Source organism: Oreochromis aureus, linkage group 4, assembly GCF_013358895.1.
Source record: "Oreochromis aureus strain Israel breed Guangdong linkage group 4, ZZ_aureus, whole genome shotgun sequence".
In the NCBI taxonomy this organism is placed as follows: domain Eukaryota; kingdom Metazoa; phylum Chordata; class Actinopteri; order Cichliformes; family Cichlidae; genus Oreochromis; species Oreochromis aureus.
In genome coordinates, this window is record NC_052945.1 from 21,331,443 (window position 1) to 21,353,640 (window position 22,198).

The window sequence follows — 22,198 nt, forward strand, 5'->3', positions numbered from 1 at the left end:
CTCTACTGATGTGTCATTCTCGCTACTGTGAGATAAGTAGAAGTAAAAGACATCTGAGTTTGCATTGACTCCTCCTCACTGAATAGACTGAGCAGAAATTAATATAGTCAACACTTTTAAGTGTTAAAATCACACTGAGCTCAATAACATCCTCAGTTCTGTCACCTACCAGAAAACAGCATAAAAATAAAAAAATAAAAAAGGTACATGAGATAACATTTGAATGCTTTTAAATCAGAGTTCCCTTAAATAGATCAGACATTGTTTCTACTAACAAGTATATTAACTAAAAAAATCCTCCAGTGGCTCCGAAGCACAAAGTAATTATAATAAATAAAATAATTTCATACTGGTGATTTAAATCTGCTTTGGACTGACTGAGAGTAATATTTGCTGCTACAGCTGTAACTGTCAAACCAGACAATCACCTCTACTCACTTTCTGACAGCCTGTCTGATCCAGCTGATGAATGAGAATCTCAGAGCTGTGCACTTCAGTCTGTTTTAGTCTTCAGGCCTTTTAACCAGTGGTTCCACCAGAGACCGAAAAAATAAATAAATAAACTCAATAATCTTTTTCAGATATCACCAATAGTAATAGCATAAACTGTTGTTCAGACTAACAGTTTTAATGACAATCTCGAACTTCTATTATGTTACATGTCTCCACTGGAGGAGCTTTTTAAGAAGCACAGGGATCTGACTGTATTGCCACTGTTCACACAACCTAAAGACTGTTTTGTTTGTTTTACAGTATAATTTTAATTGGATATAAATGCAACAATAAAATGAGGTAAATATTTAATTTATAAATTTTAAAATAATTGATAATTAAATACATGCACAAATACATATAGATCTATCTGTAGACAATTCTCTTGCTGTCTTGACCTTTGACCTCGAGCTCCAGGGATGTACAGGACTGCTAATCTTTGTACAGGACAGTAGTTGAAAGGGTTGTACTGTTGTGTGTTTCTGCCTGTTGAGTATTTAAGCAGGGCCGTCAGTGGGTTGCATTACTGTGTCGTAACGTGCACAGTAATAAACAGCTGCAGACTGTGTCCTGTTGTTGTCACTGTTTGAGCAGAAGTGTCTCTGCTGATGCTGAACTTGTTCTTTAAAGCATCATTGTTGCCAGTGCTCCCATCATACCACATGCAGTTAATCCAGTCCATTTGCTGTCCTTTCCTCTGTCTGACCCAACATGTTGCATAGCTGCTATCAGTCAAAGAATAACCAGAGACCTGACAGGTGATGGTCAAAGACTGTCCAGGCTGCAAAACCCTTGAATCTGGTTGGGTGAGATCAATACTGTACACACCTGTGGAAACAGAAAATGTCAATTAGATTAAATCCAGCAAAAGCTCCTCACATGATCCAGAAGCCAGCAGCAGTATCAGAGCGAACATGATTGATGCTGAAGCTGAAATGATGTGAGCTCATTTGTCCTCTCAGTGAAACAGAATCACCAATCCCTTTTTGACCACTTTTTCATTTGCATATTTTAAAATAAATTATATTTACATATAATATTATATTTTCTTTTTGACAAGACTGTATGGCAAAGAGTTTTTATTTTAATGACATAGGCTGGGTTTATTGTAGTGTGACCATGTAGATGATTGGCATAATAACCCATTTTGTTTTTTAATTTTAAAGCAATTTCAAAAAATCAAATGTAGTTTATTTTAATGAAAACTGAAAACAGAGTATTGTTTTGCATTGCCAATAAATATATTATTTTACTATAAGTATAGACCAAGAAATGACTTAAGACAAATTGTTGTAACAAAATGTGTTTTTGAAAAATCCACCAGAAAATTCCTGATTACTCTTACTTGATTGTTTTTGTTTGTTTTCTATTTTCTTTTTTCACACTGAATGAGACGGTTTCTCAATAAGGAAGATTTAATAAATGTCAGCTCCTCCATAAGGGAGGAAAACTTTGCATAGCTCTTCTTCTTCCATTTTAAAATGAGATCCATAAGAAGATTCTTTGGCTGTAGAGGAAAATGTACAGTGTCCTAAAATAAAATGGGGGAACTAGATATTAGATTCCCTACTGAATTTGTTCAGTAGGGACAAATTCAGTGATTCAGTTCAGTTTCTTGAATAGTTCCCTACTGAATTTGTTCATTTCTTTGCAAGTTTGCTCACTTGCAAAGAAATCAATCAGTTTTTTTCTGGTAGTTTCATTTTAATGGAAAAATTTAGAAAAAAAACACATTACATAAAAGTTCTAAACTGATTAACATGTCACTGAGTGAAATAAGTGTTTGATCCTCAAGCAAAACTTAATTAGAGGTTTGTGATGAAACCCTTGTTTGCAAGCAGAGCGGTAAGACATTTCTTGTAGTTGATAAGCAGGTTTTCACTCATTACCAGGAGGGATTTTGGTCCACTCCTTTTTGCAGAACCTCTCTAAATCCTTTAGGTTTCTTGGTTGCTGCTGAGGAACTTGAATTTTAAACCCCCCTCTATAGATTTCCTATAGGTCTGGAAACTGACTTGGCCACTGCATGACCTTTAAATGCTTCTTAAGCTATTCCTTTGTTACCTCAGCACTATGAGTCAATGCCATGCTGAAAAACTCATCCACAACCAATCTTAAGTGTTCTGGCTGAGGCTGTTCTCGTCCAAGACCTTACAGTACATGGCCTCCATCCCTTGGCCCCTCAGTGTGGGGGGTGACTTGAGTGGCTAATAAATGATTGCTAGCAGATATTTGGAACGTGTGGAAAATCTTTAATAATACACAGTTACCATTGTATTTATATTTTATTATGTCTCCATTTGACTCCTCTATTTCATACTGTAGTCATTCCTTTTCACATTTATTATGTGTAGTTGTGTGTCTCTGCTGAATATTTGTACAGGTTTTTCAGTGGTTTATTTCACTGTGTGTTAACGGCGTGCACAGTAATAAACAGCTGTGTCCTCAGGCTGCAGATTCTGTCCTGTTATTTTCACTGTTTAAGCAGAAGTGTCTCTGCTGATGCTGAACTTGTTTTTTAAAGCATCATTGTTGGCAGTGCTCCCACTAGCCCAAATAGTGTTAATCCATTCCAGTTTCCTTCACGCTGTCTGACCCAACCTGTTGCATAGCCAGTTACAGAATAACCAGAGACCTGACAGGTGATGGTCAAAGACTGTCCAGGCTGCACGATCCTTGAGTCTGGTTGGATGAGATCAATACTGTACACACCTGTGGAAACAGAAATCAACATTATTACCATCATTTATCTGACTATTCAGTGTTTATTAGAGTGAATCCACTAAATGCTCCTCACAGGATCCAGCAGCCAGCAGCAGTATCAGAGTGAACATGATTGATGTTGAAGCTGAAATGATGTGAGCTCATTGGTCCTCTCACTGAAACACAGAAGCACCACTCCCTTTTAAGTAACTTTTTCATTTGCATATTTTTAAATAAATTACATTTAAATATAATGTTATTTGATCTTTTTGAACAGACTGCATAGTAAAGTGTGTTTTGTTTGTTTGTTTAGTTTTATTTTTTTCTTTGAAGATTTAATAATGAATTATTTACAGGTTCAAACATCTCTGCCTGACTGTTGCTGAGTATTTGTGCAGGTCTGTCAGTGATCAGCCTCTGACTGACAGCAGTTATCAGCTTAATAAACCTGAAGTATTATTTTGTTTTAAATTAATTTTACAAATGTGTCAAATCAAATTTGTATTTATTTCCATATAAACTGAATACAGTATGATACAGAGCATTTTAAATAATATTTTTAATGCCACTGAATGTTTTTCAATATAGACAAAGAACTGAATTATGAGAAACTGTCTTAACAAAAAATAAAATAAATATTTATTTCAGTACTAACACATCTACTGATTCTTCTGCTATGTGTTGAATGGCTCCAGTGAGGTAAGGATCTTTTCCAGAACAGCTAAAAACAGGCACAGAGTTTAGCTGATGGTGTATAAGCAGCACCCAAAGTTCAGTTCTGCTTCCTCCTCTGAAAACCAAAGTTATTGTCTTGAAATGATAAAAACAGAAAAACAATTTGCACTTTTGGACTTGAAGAATAGCAGCAATGCTAAAGGTACTAGTTGGTAGAATGGGTAGGACTGTCCATATTGATGTATCCAGATAAAGGATTGAGACTTAAACTGTTGTTCAGTCTTTCTTATTTTTAAGATGTTTGTATTCGTGAGAAAATGAAAATAAAGATTTAACATGAATAGCTAATAAATATTCCATAAAATTAACGTTGAGTTCATCGCAAAGTCTCAGAAGCATAGGAAAGTAAAGTGGAGCACTTTGCCCTTCTAACTTTTTAAGCTGAAATTTACACGATGAACCACAACCACAACAACAGAAGTTACTTGACAGAAGAAAAACAACTGGACTGGATTAACTGCATGTGGTCTGATGGGAGCACTGACAAAAATGATGCTTTAAAGAACAAGTTCAGTATCAGTAGAGACACTTCTGCTCAAACAGTGACAATAACAGACAATAACAGAACAGAATCTGTTATTGTCACTATGTGCCACTGTAAATGTAGGCACACCCTCAAGAGGAATTCACACAAACATACCCCCATCCACACACACTCAGTGTTTTAACCTTTAGTGACCATACGGGGGTTTTACAGTGGGTGTTTGTGAAGCTGTGTGTCACACAATAAAAGGCTGCAGTGGGGTGCTGCTTCTTCGGAGTGATCTGAGATCCTAACTAGTGGGCCTGCTGATGCGCAGACCCTCTCCCTTATTTTTCTCTATCAGAGAAAAATAAGAGTTTTAGAAATAACGGGACACTCAGCCATTATATTATATTCTTTACAAGTGTATGTAAACTTTTGACCACAACTGTATCTCCTGCCTCCCCATCTCGTGTCCTTGCTGCCCACTTCTTCGCACACTATGTTCTCCTGGCTTTGGATTACCAACTTCTTATCCCACTAACGGCAGCTTTCTGTCACCTCTGCTTGTCACGTACACCTCTGACCTATTCTCCCAGTTCTGTGTGTGTGTGCTCTATGTGTGAATGTTTAGTAGCTTCAACTATGACCTACTTAAATGAATAATGAATATAATGTTTTACTATGATTAATACAACTAAATCCCTAATACTACGATAATCTATTCTCACAAGTTTCATTACATATTATTAGCATTTATTGTATCAGTGCAAACTGTACAATGAGATTTTTAAGAGTGAACTGGCCCTGCAAGCATCAGTGGTCTGAAGGCTCCTCCTGTGGTGGTGTTGTGGTACAGCAGCTTAAACTCTGAAAGGTTTTTGTGCAGGTCTGCTGATGGGTTGTGTTACTGTGGCTCTCCTTCTGGCACAGTAATACACAGCTGTGTCTTCAGGCTGCAGATTCTGTCCTTTTAAAGTCACTGTCTTGCTGGAAGAATCTAATTCAACGCTGAACTTGTTCTTCAGTGAATCTTTGACAGTTCCATCGTCACTCATCCACTCCAGTACTTTTCCTGCAGGCTGTCGGATCCAAGCTGTCCAGTAGGTGCTAAGAGAATAAGAGACCTGACAGGTGATGGTCAGACGCTGACCTGGCTGCACTAACATAGAGGCTGGCTGTGTCAGCTGTTCACACTTCACACCTGCAAAAAAATTAAAATGTTTTGTAATAAATTCACAATAGGAACAACTGCTGACTATGATCGATTTAAACAGACTCACATTCAGCTGCCAAGAGCAGTAAAAGTGCTACAGAAAACATCTTTGTTTGTGCACTCGATGCGCTGCGAACTCCACTCCACAGTCGGATGTCATGTTTTTATACATGAATAACAGGAAGTCAAAAAGTTTGCATATAATCAAACATTTAAAGCACTGGTGTTGGAAACTGTGATACGGTGCACATTTTAGGACATCCTCAGGTCTCAGGAAAAAAGCTGTCATATGAAATAATTCTCTGACTATATGCGTGTGACATTTTGATTTCAGAACAGATCAGTTAACAAATAACTGCATTTGGTCACATCCTATATCCTGTGCGTCAGCGCATTTAAGAGTTGTTTGGTATGATATATTAAACTTCAGCATTGTTTTGTAGTACAAAGCACAGATAGTTCAGTGCATTGCAGCTTTGAAAAACACACACTCATACAGAAAACAGATGCAGATTATGAATACATTGTTACCCAATGAAGTTGGGGCTCCCACACATTTTCATAAAAGAGAATTTAGTAGTTTTATACCAAAAGAAAAAGTGTAGATCAGTTCATCTTTTATAATGCACCTTAGAAACATTATTATTGTTTTTGAGCCTTGGCATGTATAGAACTTTACATATACATTTATTTGGAACAATTTGAGAAAGTCTTTGTTATATTTATTTTAGTGCTGTCAATAGATAATAAAACATAACTAATTAATCTTACAATTTTCTGTAGTTAATCACGATTAATCGCAATTACTTGATCAATAGCCTGGTTGCGATTATATTTTTTCAACTTTATATTTCAGCTTGTAACTGACATTTATGCAATATAATAAATAAATGCAGAATAAACAGAATGAATGTATGCTTAAATTCAAAGAGAATTTGAATAGTTTTCTTCAATGTTAGCAAAGGTTCTCTCCTGTGGAATACTACTTTTTAAAAAACCTATAAACCTACTAATAGGTAAGTATACACTAATCTATAATATATATTAGTGCTGTGGATTAGTTTTGATTAATCACGATTAAATATCATTCATTTTTATTCTATATTAATCACGTTTCCTTTTGCATGAGCAAACAGACTTGGCGAAAAAAAGGGAAAATATACGCACTCAACATGTTTATTGAACATCTTGAACATTCATGTTAACAAAAAACTCTGTAAACATTTATCCACTCTCTCTCTGTCACTCTTGGGGAGGCACTTCAAGTCCTTGAAATGAGGAACCAAAGCTATCTAAAGCGCGTGTTCTCAACGATATCAAAGGTCTGCAGTTTGTTGCACACTTGGCAATTGTGTGAGTCAATATTTCAGAGATACTGAGTCCCTGATGCTCCGTGAGTTTGTTGCAAGCTGGGTGACGCGTTAACCAAAGTCCTACCAGCATCCCCGACTAACGTATGTTTCGTGTTTTAAGCTGATATTTTAAGCTGGAAGTGCTTCGGTGAAAAGAAAATTCCTTCTTGCACAATGTGCATAACACTTTATGTCGGTCGACTGTTCCATCTTGTTATTTTTTTAATACTCAAATTTCCCATCGAGAGGGCCAATGTGCATTTATCATCTTCCGTATTTGGTTCAGCTGCCGGTCACTACCAGATCAACTGGTACGTTTGCGCATCACAGTGCTGCAACGAAGGCTGTCCAGACTCCTCCAAATGCAGTCAAAAAATGCATCCTCCTTTTCCCCAGATTTGAAGGATGGGTCGGGTGTATCCTTTGTGGCCCACCATATCCCAGAATTCATAGCGCAGTCCAGCCAATTCCAGTTTCCAACAATGGTGGCAGCTACTTAGTTTTAATATTACTCTTATTACTCTTTTTCAGTCACAAAATAAACTTTTAAGATATTTTCTGGGGAGAATGTAGCTGTGTAAACTTCAAATATCTGCTCGGTTTATCAAGACACCACATACAGTGGCTTGCATAAGTATTCAGCCCCTTTGAACTTTTCCACATTTTGTCACATTACAGCCACAAACATGAATCAATTTTATTGGAATTCCACGTGAAAGACCAATACAAAAAAAGAAGAGGGGAAGAAGATGACAGTGGATCAAATAGATTTTCCTTAAAGAAACCAAAGCGAGGTGAAGTCAACTTTATCCCTGATGCCCCAGAAAACTACAATGATGAGTCTCTTGAAAATGAAAGATGCATTTTGGAAGATGAAATGAAGAAGAGGGATAAGAACATGGCACTCATCACCCAAAAGATGGACATCACATTCTCTCTCAGGAGGAAAGAAGTTGTGGAGACGCAGCCCTTGGTCAAGTAAATGCAGCTCAGATGGCCAGCTCTCTTCTTGAAAGAACAGGTAAGATAATCTCTTAAATATTTAAAGGAAAACTTCCATTTTTTTTTCAGTGTGGTCTTATTTCTAGAATGGAAAACATTCATTTACTCACCCAGACAAATTTCAAGGCATTTGGAGTTGTTAGAAAGAAATTTTAATCCCAATGTTACGAGTCAGTCATTTTGCAGGAGAGAGCTGAGCCACGGTTATGGGGAAAGGATTCACTGAGACAACTAAGAAATGCCTGAATTAAGCCAAAAACCACTCTGGAGGGTTTTTAATATAAGGAAATAACATTAAAATGTGTTTAAAAGCTCCAAAAAGTTGATTTTACATGATATAGGACCTTTAAAATTTCTTCTGAACAACTCCAAATGCCTTGAAACTTGTCTGGGTGAGTAAATGAACGTGAGCTCCATTTCTTGTGCCCTTGACAAGCATCTGTTTGTATCACTCCAATGTCTTGTAGAAAAGGTTGAAGGCTACCGTTGAGCTAACAATGCTAATGGTAAAATATAAAAAAATAGCTGGCTCTAAAAATATGAAGCTAATTTTGGTATTACCAACAACTCTATTGAAGTGAAATCTATTTACTTGTCAACTTACTGTGTATAATAATGGATTGCATTTATTTCGCTGGGCACCAAAAGCGCTTTACAATTTCACTACTCATTCACTCTCACATTCACACATCGGTGCAGGGAAACCACAGTTATAGCCACAGCTGCCCTGGGGTAGACTGACAGAAGCGACGGTGCCATATCGCACCATTGGCCCCTCTGGCCAACACCAGTAGGCGGTAGGGTAAAGGGTCTTGCCCAAGGACACAACGACCAGGACAGAGAGAGCTGGGGGACAGAACCAGCATCCTTCCGGTTACGGATGAGCTTCCCAACCCCCTGAACCACGGTCGCCGCAATGACTTGTCTTCACTGGGCATCTAGGATCTTTTGGTGCTGACCCTTAGCAGGCAACAGCCATGAAACTCACAGAACAGGATTGAGAAAGTCACTTGCGTGTTATGAAATTATCCAAATTTGACCACAGGATGTTATTCTTACTTCATTCCTACATAACTATAAAATTAATGAAATTTTTGCAATGAATTTAAAATACAATTTATTGATTTATTTATTTTCTGCAATGCATCCTGTAACAATTGAAACCATTATTTTGTTTAATCAACATTTGATTAGGTATTCTATACACTTAATGTAAAATCTGCCGATCAGATTTTTCTTGTTTCTTTCTTTTTTTTTTCTAAAATGTGTCAGTTAGAATTTGTACTACCACTAAAAGAGAAAAAAAAATCCAATCAAGACCTGACCAATAGATCAACCGAGACTAACTAAATGTTTTGAAATTAAGCTGTTTTAACCAAATTTGAAAACAATGTCATTTTTATATAATGTACCTTTAAAAGTTTTCTTCTATATTTTTTTGTTGCTTTGTAGATTTGTGCGGAATTCTCACGCATTACCACCAAGGATCTCATGGGGACCTTCATGACTGCCCTCGACACTTACTCACTTCGGCTGATTAAGCTGTATCGAGTTAGAAAAGCTGCTTTCCGCAATGACATGGATTCCCTGTTGCAGAAGTTTGATGAACAGGTAATATATAAAAATGTATTTGTGTCTGGTTTATGAGGAACCTGAAGTTCCCACTGTAACGAAAGATACTTTATTAAATATTGACTAAATTGACGTAAAAATTGTTAGTTTTCAGAAAGTGTGTCCTGAATGGGATTATAAGCTAACAAGCAGCGCTGTGTGTTTGGCAGATGGCAGGTCATGACAGACAGTTCAACTCTCATCCCACTCATGGCACTTTTTGTTATAAATGTTGTAATAAGTGTGCTACATTTGTTGCACATCAAAATTTACTTTAAAAAAAAACTGACAAAACCATGAGCAAGTATCTGGAATAACTAATTTCAACATCTTATTTCTTAAGGCTGTATTTTTAGCAACAACACTTAATGTGTTTTAAAAACAAAATGGTAGGTTTATAAATGAGACTGAGTCTTATTTGATTTCCTTGTTTTAGGTCTCAAACATAGTCCAGCATCGACGAACCATCAGTTTGGAAGGGTTACCGATATTTGTTCGCGACGACGAGACCAAACTCTTCTTAACATGTCTGGTGAGCATGCAAATCTACTCAATCTTCAGTTTTGGTTTTCAGAGACTTATATGTACTGTTTTTTATTTTGCATAGGATACAGATCCAGTTGAGAGGGCAACCCGAGGCGTTACGGTGGGCATCCTCACTGTTCTGGAGGACTACGTGGGACCCAACTCGCAGTCCACAGTGATCAACACTGCCATTGTTTTGGAAGAGGACATTATTCTTGATGATCTGCCAGACCTTCCTACTGCCTTTGCCTACCTGTTTGGCCTACTTTATGGGCTCAACATGGAGTTTCCCAAAGAACTCAAGTACACATTTGAAGCTGTGCAACACATTTTTATGGAGTTGACATCTACCTGGTTGCAACCACTTTAAGTCTACAAATGAATATTGCACTATATGCATATATATTATATTTTTATGCTATATGTGATATCATATATTTAAGAACCGAACATGTTTGATTTAGACTCTTTGGAAAAACATGGATTTCTGTTAAAGTCGGTTTCTCATTACTGCAAAGATGAGCTGAGAGTGGTCCCCTGGTGACATCATTCTACAAATGTTTAAACGCTGCAGAGAGTTTGTTCAGGTCTGATGGTTTGTGTTACTGTGACGCTTTGGCACAGTAATATACAGCAGTGTCTTCATGCTACACATTCTGTCCATTAAAAGCAACTGTGTTCCCAGAAGTGGAAATGCTGAACTTGTTTTTCAATGAATCTTTGTAGACTGATACATACCAATCATGTCCCCTTCCAATCCATTCCAGCTCTTTTCCTCCAGGCTGTCTGATCCAGTGAGTGCACTAGCCACTAACAGAATAAGAGACCTGACAGGTGATGGTCAGACGCTGACCTGGCTGCAGAGTCAAAGGGGCTGATTGTGTCAGCTATGCAGACTTCACACGTGTGTAAAAATAAAATCTTATATATACTATACTTACGTTTTAAAAAGCTCCTACCCATAGCAAATACAAATACACTCACGTCCAGCTGATAAGAACAGTAACAGTGCTACAGAAAACATGTTTACTGATCCCACTGTCTGTTGTGCACTTTTATAGCTCAGTAACACAGGAAGTCAGACAGTTTGCATAGAATCAAATTCATGGATTCACATATATATATATATATATATATATATATATATATATATATATATATATATGTACCAGGCAAGACCCCAGGTGCAGACTGTGTAAAGATGCCCCTGAGACAATCCAGCACATAACAGCAGTGTGCAAGATGCTAGCAGGCAAGACATACATGGAACACCATAACCAAGTGGCCGGCATGCTATACAGAAAAATCTGTGCTGAGCATGGCCTGGAAGTCCCCAGGTCAAAATGGGAGATGCCCCCAAGGGTGGTGGAGAATGACCGAGCTAAGATCCTGTGGGACTTCCAGATACAGACAGACAAAATGGTGGTGGCTAACCAACCAGACATAGTGGTGGGAGACAAACAGAAGAAGACGGCCGCAGTGATCGATGTAGCGGTTCTGAATGACAGCAACATCAGAAAGACGGAACACGAGAAGCTCGAGAAATACCAAGGGCTCAGAGAAGAGCTCGAGAAGCTGAAGGTAACGGTGATCCCAGTGGTAATTGGAGGACTAGGTGCAGAAAGGCAAGTGGCTCCAGCAGATCCCAGGAACAACATCGGAGATCTCTGTCCAGAAGAGCGCAGTCCTAGGAACAGCTAAGATGCTGCGCAGGACCCTCAAGCTCCCAGGCCAATCATTTAAGATCTGATACTGATACTGTAAAATACTTTGATCAGATTGTTGTAGAAAAAAATGTTTTATGTTTTTTTTTTCAATAAAAACACACAGATGATTCTTTATTACTTTATAGCTCCTTCAGGCACCAACCTCCTTTCCACTTTTCATCACCTAATAGTTACCCTCACTTCATCTTTATTAGTCCTCTGCAGTTAATTTTTATCCTCTTGGTCTACATTTTTTTATTCATCAGCTAATCCTTGAATCTTTTTTATTCAAGCAGTCCTTCAATCTTCTCAATACACTATATTCACTTTTATAAATAAATTTCCATCTTTATCCTTAATTACTCAAACCTGCTTTACATCTTTTCCTGCTTGATCACTCCTCCTTGCTAACTCATACAAATCATAACAATATTTCCTTTGTGTGTCCAGCCTTACATACAACTCGCTTTCAGCCTTTTTCCTCTTCATTTGCCTCTTTCTGTGCCGCATCTTTTTTGCTGATCTCTTCCTTTAAATAGTTTTGTGTACTTCCTCAATTCCATCGCCAAGTCTACTTGTCATCTTTCCTCTGTCCAGAGTATACATCAGACATCTTATTGGCCTTTCACCTCAGCACTACAGCTGTACTTTCCAGATTATCTGGTAATTCTGAAATTCAAGCAGGAAAAAGTATAAAGCAGGTTTAACGGTCATCCCTGAACTCTGTGTAATATTCTTCTGTATTCAACTTCCATTTAATCCTTAGCTTTACCTTTACTTGGTCCCTCTTCCTGAATACCAAAGACTATCATCCAATATAATCCACATTTTCTCATGTCTCTCTCTACCTTATGAATAGCATCCACCTGTGTGCATATCCAGTCTTATAGGTCCCTCTTTATTGCTCCATCTTCTTGAAGTGTTCACCACAGCCATTTCCATGCTTTTGGCAAGATCGACTACTATGTATCCTTCTGCATTTCTCTCTTTAGCAACATACCTACCCAACACCTCCTTATCACTAGTCTGCTCCAATCACCACTCTCTCTCTCTCCACTAGGAACACTTCATCCATGCTATTCTCTCCATCATATCAGACAGCTTCTTACCTTTACCAGTCATAGTCCCTACATTTAAAATACCTTCTCTCACCTCCCCTCCTGCCTTTCTTTTGTCTACTGCTTCCTCCTAAAATGCTTCACCCATCTTCTCTCTTCTCTTTGGCCAACAGTAGCACTGTTTCCACTGACACCCCTGTTAGACCAATAGCATCAGAAGCAGTTGTTGCTCAAACAACCATTGCTCAAACAATTTTACAAAAATCTTAATAAAATTATTTTGGAAAAATACAAATCATCAGAATGACGGACTGTCCCATTGGGATTCCACTACAGGGCTAGAGCGATGTTGGAAACAGGTAATGACAAAGTTCAACTAATGTCACGTCACCAATAAAGTTTTTGAGATTACAACTCCAAATTCATAAGCACTATAGTTCAGCTGCTATCTTTTGCAAGCAAAATATTAATTAATAAATAAAAAAATGTAGGAACATTAAAAATGAAGAAGAAAAATATTTACTCATTACCATTAATATGTTACAAACATAATCAGTTGATGTGTGATTAATGAATAAAAGCAAATATGGATACATAAAGTTTGTTTACAAGTGAAGAGAAAACTGAGCAGTCATTGAGGTTTTTGTGCAGGTGTTACTCTGTCCTCAGTCACTGTGTGATCGGGCACAGAAGTAAACAGCAGAATCTTCTGCTGTCAGACTCTTGATCTCGAGGTACTGTCTGCTGCTGGAGTCTTCTTCAGTTATGATGAAACGACTTTGAAAAGAACTGCCATAGAGAGCAGAGTTTGAGCCTGTGTTCATCCTTCCAACCCACTCCAGAGCTCTCCCTGGCCTCTGCCGTATCCAGTGAATATTGTAGCTTGTCAAGCTATAACCAGATATGATACATGACATCTTCACCCTCTCTCCAGGTCTCTTCACCTCAGAAGGAGACTGCTCCAGTTTGACCTCACTCCAAACTCGTGTAAAAACAAAAAAATAAAAAATAAAAAAAAAAGGGGGAGAGAGAGAAGAGTTATTATGAGACTTTTTCATTCAGTAGTTTTAAAGAATTTATTTATTTTTTTTTTTTTACCCTGAAGCCAAACTGTAAGGACAAAGGTCCAGGATAATATATAGCCCATATTTTACAGCACTTCACAATCACAGTAACACAGATGTAACATAATAAAGGAAAGGCTGGTGATGGTGCGTTTATAAGGGAGGGAACTTTGCATAGACCTCCCTCTGCAGATTTAACATAGGAGAAATTTGGTATTCAAAATCTAAGTTATGGAGCTTTTCAGTTTTTTGGGTATAGCAGGTAAGAACTTGCAAGTTCATAAATAGTCTACAGGTCAGGTATAGTCTATAGGCTTAAAAAAATCTATAGCAACATACAAACAAATAAATACTAGTAGTGACAATGTGTCTTGATTTTGTACTGTGAAAGAAATGTAGAAATAAAAACAGATTTGTTTTCAAATTGACAATTTATTTGAATTGTTCATTGATTATTACAGACTCCATGATCCATCCTAAAAGGTAAATCTCTTAACAACAAACAAAACAATTAAAGAAAAAAATATCTCCACCAGCATGACAGAGACTTCTTTTTTTTCCTTGAACTTCTTTTAATTTTTGCAGTATAATCGCTGCAAGGTCATCCTTTATCCAGCCATAATTATTTATCACCATTTATTATTAACCTGCCATTATTCAACTGACATCTAGTAATAACGTCCGGGCAAATTAAATGGGGATTTAAGTTTGCATTTTACCTGACTGATATTTCAGAGTGCTAAAAAAGTAACAGCCAGAAAGAGCTAATAAGAAACATATATGCTCAATTTGAATTTCATTTTTTTAATCCGTGAATGTTTGATCCAATATTGACTGAATAATATTTGTAACACATGTATTACTTTATCCTGCTACCACACACAAGTCAAAATAACTTGTGTGATATATCATAAGGCAACAGATTGCTCTGTGGCCTTATGATATATTAATCAATGTGTTTTGGGGTTAGACTTGTTGGGTAATGTTGAACTTTTTTCACTGTATTTCAAAATTCAATTAAAAAAAACAGCAAATAAAGATAAACAACATAATTCTTCCTTGGGATCGCTGACAAAATGAAAACTGAGTAGTGCACTTATTGTGTCTCTTGAGCACAGTGATAAACAGCAGAATCTTCAGTTTTCAGTCTGTTCATCTGCAGATACACCTGCTGTTTGCTTTGTGTCTGGAGATGGTAAACCTTCCTTGAACTGACTGAGAGTAACTTGTAACTTTGATGTAAGCAACCATCTCCAGTCCTTTTCTAGGAGCCTCTGTGACCCAGGCCATCCAGTAGCTGCTGAATGTGAATCCAAAACCAGTACAGGTCAGTCTGTGACTCTCCAGGCCTTTTAATCACTGAATCAGGTTCTGTCAGGGTCTGACCATTAACTCCTGTCAAAGCAAAACAAAACAAACAAATAAAAGGACAAAAAGAAGAAGATGAAGAAAATAATCACTAATCAAGTTTTGATTACAAATTTGACAAAACATTAGTGAAACTCTTCACCTGCCCAGATTATGATAGAAAGCAGCAGCCCTGTTCTTGCATCCATTATATCAAGCTGTGTGACGATTCCACTCTGTCATCCTCACTGCAGTCGTACTGTTTTAATAGTTATAACACATCCAAGTTTCGCGCTGACTTTGCACCTTGACATGTAACACCTTTTGTTAAGATCGACCCCTGGGGTCTCCATTGCATAACCAATCAAAACCCCTGATTGTTGTTATCACATCTGATATACAAACAGCATAGTATCTGCATTTTTATTTGATCTTTGTTTCACAAATAGCATTATTTTGATTACTAAAATGTTTTGTGTTATAATCAAAATGTACTTTACTGTCACTATGTTGAGTATTACAACTACCTTTAGTGGTGAAGTATATGTGTGTACAAACACGATGTTGATGGGGAAATGTGTTACTGATGTGAGAACAGCATCAACACAATTTAAAAAATGCAATACTTTCAAGCACTGCATTTGAGTTTTCAATAAAAACGTGTTTTTTTTTTTCCAAATGTAGACTTGAAAGAACAAGGCATGTCACACACTTTCTGTGTTAGCTGTGAAAGTGTTCTTCTCTTAAAAGCAAATATAAACATACATCTTCAGAAGAGGTTTATTTGAAACAAATGTTCTCAGTCTTGTATCACAAGTACTTGTCATGGCACTGCTAATTAAACCAAAGAATGTACTATGTGTAGTGTGACTTGAGTGTACTATGCAATAGTTCATAGTTCACGTGTTACATCTTAAAAAGTTCAACATCATGTATGGCAATTGTTCAGATGACAGATGGACAGAGATACTACAGGTAAATCCAAAGTAACTAAAAAGAATCAAGCTGCCAACATCAGCAGCAGCAGAGTTGCACTTAGTTTGCATAGAGAAGAAGCATGAAGAGGAAGAAAATGAAGCACATGGAAAGAAGACAAACCACAAATGGGACAAAGCTTCAACAGAATAGAAAAGAATGCATTGATATGGATGGTGGTATATACAAAAAAGAAAATACAAAACAAAAGAAGAACAGACTGTTAAAAAACTGTAACCATTAAAAAAAGAAAAAACAAACACCTGAAGTATGAAAAAAAATATGTTCAATTGTAACCATTTTTAAATACATTTTGAACCAAAAATAATAAAAGGTGTACATTAAAATAAATTAAGAAAACATAACAGGATTGGATAAAACACTGTCAAAATTATGTTAAAGGTAAAAATTTATTTTAACATGTATATATGGTCTGCACCAAGCTGCAGTGGACTACTGAATGATTTTGTACAGCTGCTACAACAACCCCAGTCAGCGTGCCTCTCGAGCACAATAATAAACAGCAGAATCTTCAGTCTTCAGACTGTTCATCTGCAGATACAGCTGCTGTCTGTTGTTGTCTCTGGAGATGGTGAACCGGCCTTGAACTGACTGAGAGTACCAAGTGCTGCCACCATCACTGCTAATGCTTGCAATCCACTCCAGTGCTTTTCCAGGAGCCTGTCTGACCCAGACCATATAGTAGCTGCTGAATGTGAATCCAGAGGTTGTACAGGTCACTCTGTGGGATTCTCCAGGTCTTTTAACTGCTGGTTCAGACTCAGTCAGAGTCTGACCATCAACACCTGTGAAGACACAAAAGAAAAGAAATTATGTACCATATCTCAACCAAGTTTTATATAACAGATGTCAGTTGATGTTTTCACCTGCCAGGCAGACAGTTAAAAGCAGCAGCCCTGTCCTGTAATACATTATGTAAGTTGTTTGTCATCTGTTCACTCTCATCCACTTTTCAGTCTCATAAGTAGAGGTGGAAGATTTGAGTTTTGCATTTGATTTTTGACTCCACCTCACAAAGTTGGTTGAGTTGGTTGAATTTCTGCCTTTGGGAAAGATGGACCAGAGCTTCTGGGCTCGGTCCACTAGACCGCTTAATAACATCATTCACCAACTTCATTCCCTCCTCTGCCCGCTGGACCGTAACACACTCTCTCACACAAGTTACAATCATATCTTTAATTGTCTATGAAACTGCAACCATTTGCACCACATACCTGCTGCTGTTGGTCACTGCACTACTGTCAATGTACAACACACAACATGCTCTCTTTTTATTTAATTGGATTTCTATCTTGCACGACTGCACTATTGTACATAGGTTTGACTTTTATATATTTCCCTGCAGTGTCCTTTATCTTTCTTAATTCTTCCTAAAAAATAATGTCAGGGAGAAACAGTATTTCAATTCTCCTGTGTGTCCTGTACATGTAGCAAATTCAAAAATAAAAATCTTTGAATACTGAATGTTGAATTAGATGAGTTATGCTTGGGACACAACGTATTAGCTTTAATTGTCAAAAGTGAAATTAGGATAATGAGACAATATTGAAACAAAACTGTATTTAAATGCTGAACTGTTTGCAACACCAGGAAAATATGTGTATTTAAGAGAAGAGACTCTTATATTGACAAGACTTTTCTTCCGACCTTTTTCCTACTGATAAATCTTTTACTTTTAAAGTTTTAAATAATATGGCGCCTAGTTATTTAAAATAACTCCTCAACATGTATGACCCCAAAAGAGCACTGAGATCATCTATAGCCAGATGCTCTTAGCACAACCAAGGTCTCAACTGAAGCATAGAGGAGATCTGGAATAATCTGCCAGAGGAGATTCATACTTCAGAGTCTATTCAGTCTTTTAAATCACATCTTAAAACTCACTTCTTTACTTTGCCTTTTAATTCGAGTTCACTGTGAGTACCATCAGGCCTGTTTTATGTTTTTATTGTTAATTCACTTTCTTCTTATTTATCTGTATTTGTTTCTAATTGATCTTTATTTGTTTCTCTATTGTTTTCTCTTGTTTTTAACCGATTGTGAAGCACTTTGGTCATATCTGTTGTTTTTAAATTTGCTATACAAATACATTTTGAATTTGAAATCTTTCTAAAATGTATTACTGATGTGGCCTAAAATGTTGTCGTTAAAAACCTTCACACTAAAACAGACTCTTTTAAAAGATTGTGTTAGAGTGTTTGAGATTTGGGACACATTAGTGTTTGTAGTTCTGCATGAAGCAAAAATCGTAGATCTTTGTTGGGCGGATTCAGTCTGATGAGAAAACTGACTTCAAGTTATTCTGTCACTATTCACTGAGTTATACTGTGTTGCCTTTAGGTCCTTACAATATAGAGCTCCAAGGCTTTTGGTGATCACCCTGTGACATGAACTGAATGCATTAAAGAAGTACAGACATACTTTAAAATAATTTTGTGGGTGAAAATAAGGGGTGGCACTCTTTGTGGTAAACAAATATATATTTGTGACAGTCACACTAATGATTCCCATGAAATTCCACAGGAAATGAATGTGGACGTTTGAGTGGTGATACACTACCCCAAACTACAATTTTGTAAAATATATAAAAGGTAAGTTAAAAATTTCAGGGACACGATATCAAAAACATGTTTTTTGAGAAATAGCTGGAACATAAAATGATAACAACTTTATATTTATTAGATATTGCAAGAAACCAACCTCACTGGATCATTTTTAACCTGTTTATGCATCTAAGGGTCTCTTTTAGATCTCTTTATACCTATATCGCTAGTTGTGACCTGAGGTCCTCACCCAAGGCTCTTCTGGTCATCCGACAATCATGACTGAGAACCAGGGGTGATCTGTTTTTTATTTCTTCTTTTTTTCTCTCAGGACACCCACTCTGTGGAATATTCTCCCCGAAGAGACCAGATCAGTTAGCTCACGTTCATCTTTTGAATCCCTCTTAAAGACATATTTTATAAGCAGGTTTTCCTGTGACTCCATTTAATTATTTCTATGTTATTATTTCTGTTTCTATGTCAGCCTACATAACTGTTTAACCACCGTATCTCAGTCATTTTTATTATTTATTTGTTTACTTTTAATTATTATTCTTGTTTTTCTCCTTGTGCAGCCAGTATTCCCATACCTAATTCTGTTTCAGTTGTGTTTCCTCTAAATACAGTAGGAATGTCTGTGTAACTCTCATGGGGGGTGAACACCATACTATCAAAACATATTCCCAGATTTAGTGTCTTGTGTTTATCTTATCAATATTAGTACTGATGTGTGTGGTGGCAGATTTCTTTTCTCATGTATTAATCACATATTTAATCATATCACATTAGTTATAGTAATATCACTTTCACACTTTACTATAGTAAGAGTCACTAGTCACTAGTTTGCATGCATGTGGAATGTTAACACAGTGAGGCCATTGTAATGGGAAACGTTAAACAGATAGTGGGACTCCTTCTGCTTATCAGGGATGTAAATCTTTAGGTGACGGCCAAGCAGAAAACAAGGTCATAATTCTCTCTGTGACGGAGAAGGTATAGCCCCCCTCCCCCCGTGAGAGGGGGGTAAGACATGTAAGAGTTTGTCTGTGTCTCTGTATATAAGATGTAAGGGCGGTGGCCACAATTCAGAGATGGTCCTGGTGTTTCACTGGGATGCTCTCTCCACATTGCGTGTGTTTATTAAACCCACTTCAAATCAAGCTCGCTGGGTGTGTTGCAGGTTATTGTCAAGTTTTCCACGACATGTGGAAGAACAACAAAGTACAAAGTAGCTAAAATTATGATATCTCATTGGCATTACTGTATTAAGTAAGGGGCGATTATTTTTGAAGCAAAGACCTAATGTAGCAGAAATGGTGTGAAACAGAACCTGTTGAGTCTATTTGCTAATCATGGTAAAGATGAAGCAGATGGAGACTTGAATAAGGCTCTTTGTATGAGTTTAAGATGTGGAGGCAAAGAGTCACAAAAATAAGAGTCTAAGAAGGCAGAATGACAGAATACATTGAGTTTAAAGTAAAATTAATGAAGGCACATTGACATGCAAAGGACAATGAAGAAAATTAATGGACCAGAATAATGGCAATATAAGTGAGTTTGACTGAGTGGGAAACTTGTGTTGATGACAGAAGGGCCTACAAGCCCAGACACCCAGGAATGCAGGCCAGAAAGTAAACAGAGACCTTTGTGAATGTTGTGAGGCGATTAGAAACATTAATTGGTTGCAAAATGTTTAATATTAGTATTATAATTTCTACATTATTATTTCAACCCACATTTGTTTTTCACTCATGCTGCCTCTCCCTTTATAAGTGGTCTGAGGGCGCCTCCTCTGGTGGATTTACACGTTGAGGCTCTGACGGGTTTTTGTACAGAGCTGCTGGTTGTTTGTGTTACTGTGACTGTCTGGCACAGTAATACACAGCAGTGTCATCAGGCTGCACATTCTGCCCAGTTAAAGTCACTGTTTTACTGGAAGAGTCTGTGGAAATGCTGAATTTGCTTTTAAGTGAATCTTTGTAGTATGTGGAAGATCCAACTGCCATCCCAATCCACTCCAGTCCTTTCCCTGCAGGCTGTCTGATCCAAGCTGTCCAATAGCTGCTCACAGAATAAGAGACCAGACAGGAGATGGTCAGACGTTGACCTGGCTGCACAGTCTCTGAGGCTGGCTGTGTCAGCTGTTCACACTTCACACCTGTTAAAGAAGAAAATGTTTTGTGACAAATTACAGGTTATATCACAGAACAGATACTGTTGAATGTTACACATCAAAAGAGACTCACATGAAGTGGCTAAGAGCAGTAAGAGAGCTACAAAAAACATGTTTTTTGATGAATGTGGCATAATGTGAACTCCACAGCACAGTCTGATGTGAAGCTTTTATAGCTGAGTAACAGAGGAAGTCAGCGAGTTTGCATATAAATGCATAAACATAGAAACTCTCACGGACAACATGAAAACGTGCCACGGAAATTCACATTTTTATTTTGGTGACTGTAGTATAGGTATTGTGGTAAAAGAGAAATATCAGATGTTTCTATTAATGTTATGTTAGATTGCTGTTTTGCAAACACTTGTTAAAACATTAATGAGATGGAGCAATCGCCATATTTATATTTATCTATTCTGAGTTATTTCCTTCATAAATGTTTGACTACTTTCTCCTAGTGATTATTTTGATTATTTTTGGTTCATACTTGCTTTTAATTTGCCTTTTAATTCCTTTAATTTTTCTTCACTGTGCAAACAGTATCCCCTATATTGTTTCAAATATAATGTCTCTTGAATACAATATTGATGTCTGTGGATCTTTGCTGTAGGGGTGAAAACCGTAAAAACACCATCAAAACACCAGATAATGTATTTATCTTTTTAGAATTAATGTTGATGTCTTCTTTTTAGAAAGAACAAAGTGTGAAGTAGATAAGTCGTGGTATCTCATTGGCATTACTCTATTAAGTAAGGAGAGATTATTTGAAAGGAATGGCGCAAAGAGCTAATGTAGCAGAGCTGAGGCCCAAGAGTCAAAGGAAGTAAACCAGAACCTGCAGAGTTTATATGCTAATGATAGTGAAGGTAAGCAGATGAAGACTTGAATAAGGCTCTTTGAATGACCAGGATGAGTTTAAGATGGGGAGAGAAAGGGTCGCAGAAACTAGACTCCAGGAAGAGAGAATGACAGAATATACTGAGATTTAAAGTAAAGTAAATGAAAGCAGAGTTTCAGAGTTTGACTGACTGGGAAAATCTTAAGTGAAATAAATAACCAGCCTAAACAATCAGAAATGCAGACCAGAAGATCTAATTTACATTTGACTGAAGCTCTGTAAATGCACTTTCTTTATAAAATGTTTCATAATAAGACCGCCTCTCCCTTCATAAGTGGTCTGAGAGCTCCTCCTCTGGTGAATTTAAGGATTGG

The 22,198-nt window shown here is 37.1% G+C and overlaps 1 gene segment (V, D, J or C); it reads right to left on the bottom strand.

Moving 5' to 3' along the window:
• Positions 1-16,652: 16,652 nt before the first annotated feature.
• On the bottom strand, positions 16,653-17,272 carry LOC116328184. The segment is given in 2 exon segments: positions 16,653-17,055; positions 17,137-17,272. Coding segments are annotated over 2 exon segments (360 nt in total).
• Between the last annotated feature and the right edge of the window lie 4,926 nt (positions 17,273-22,198).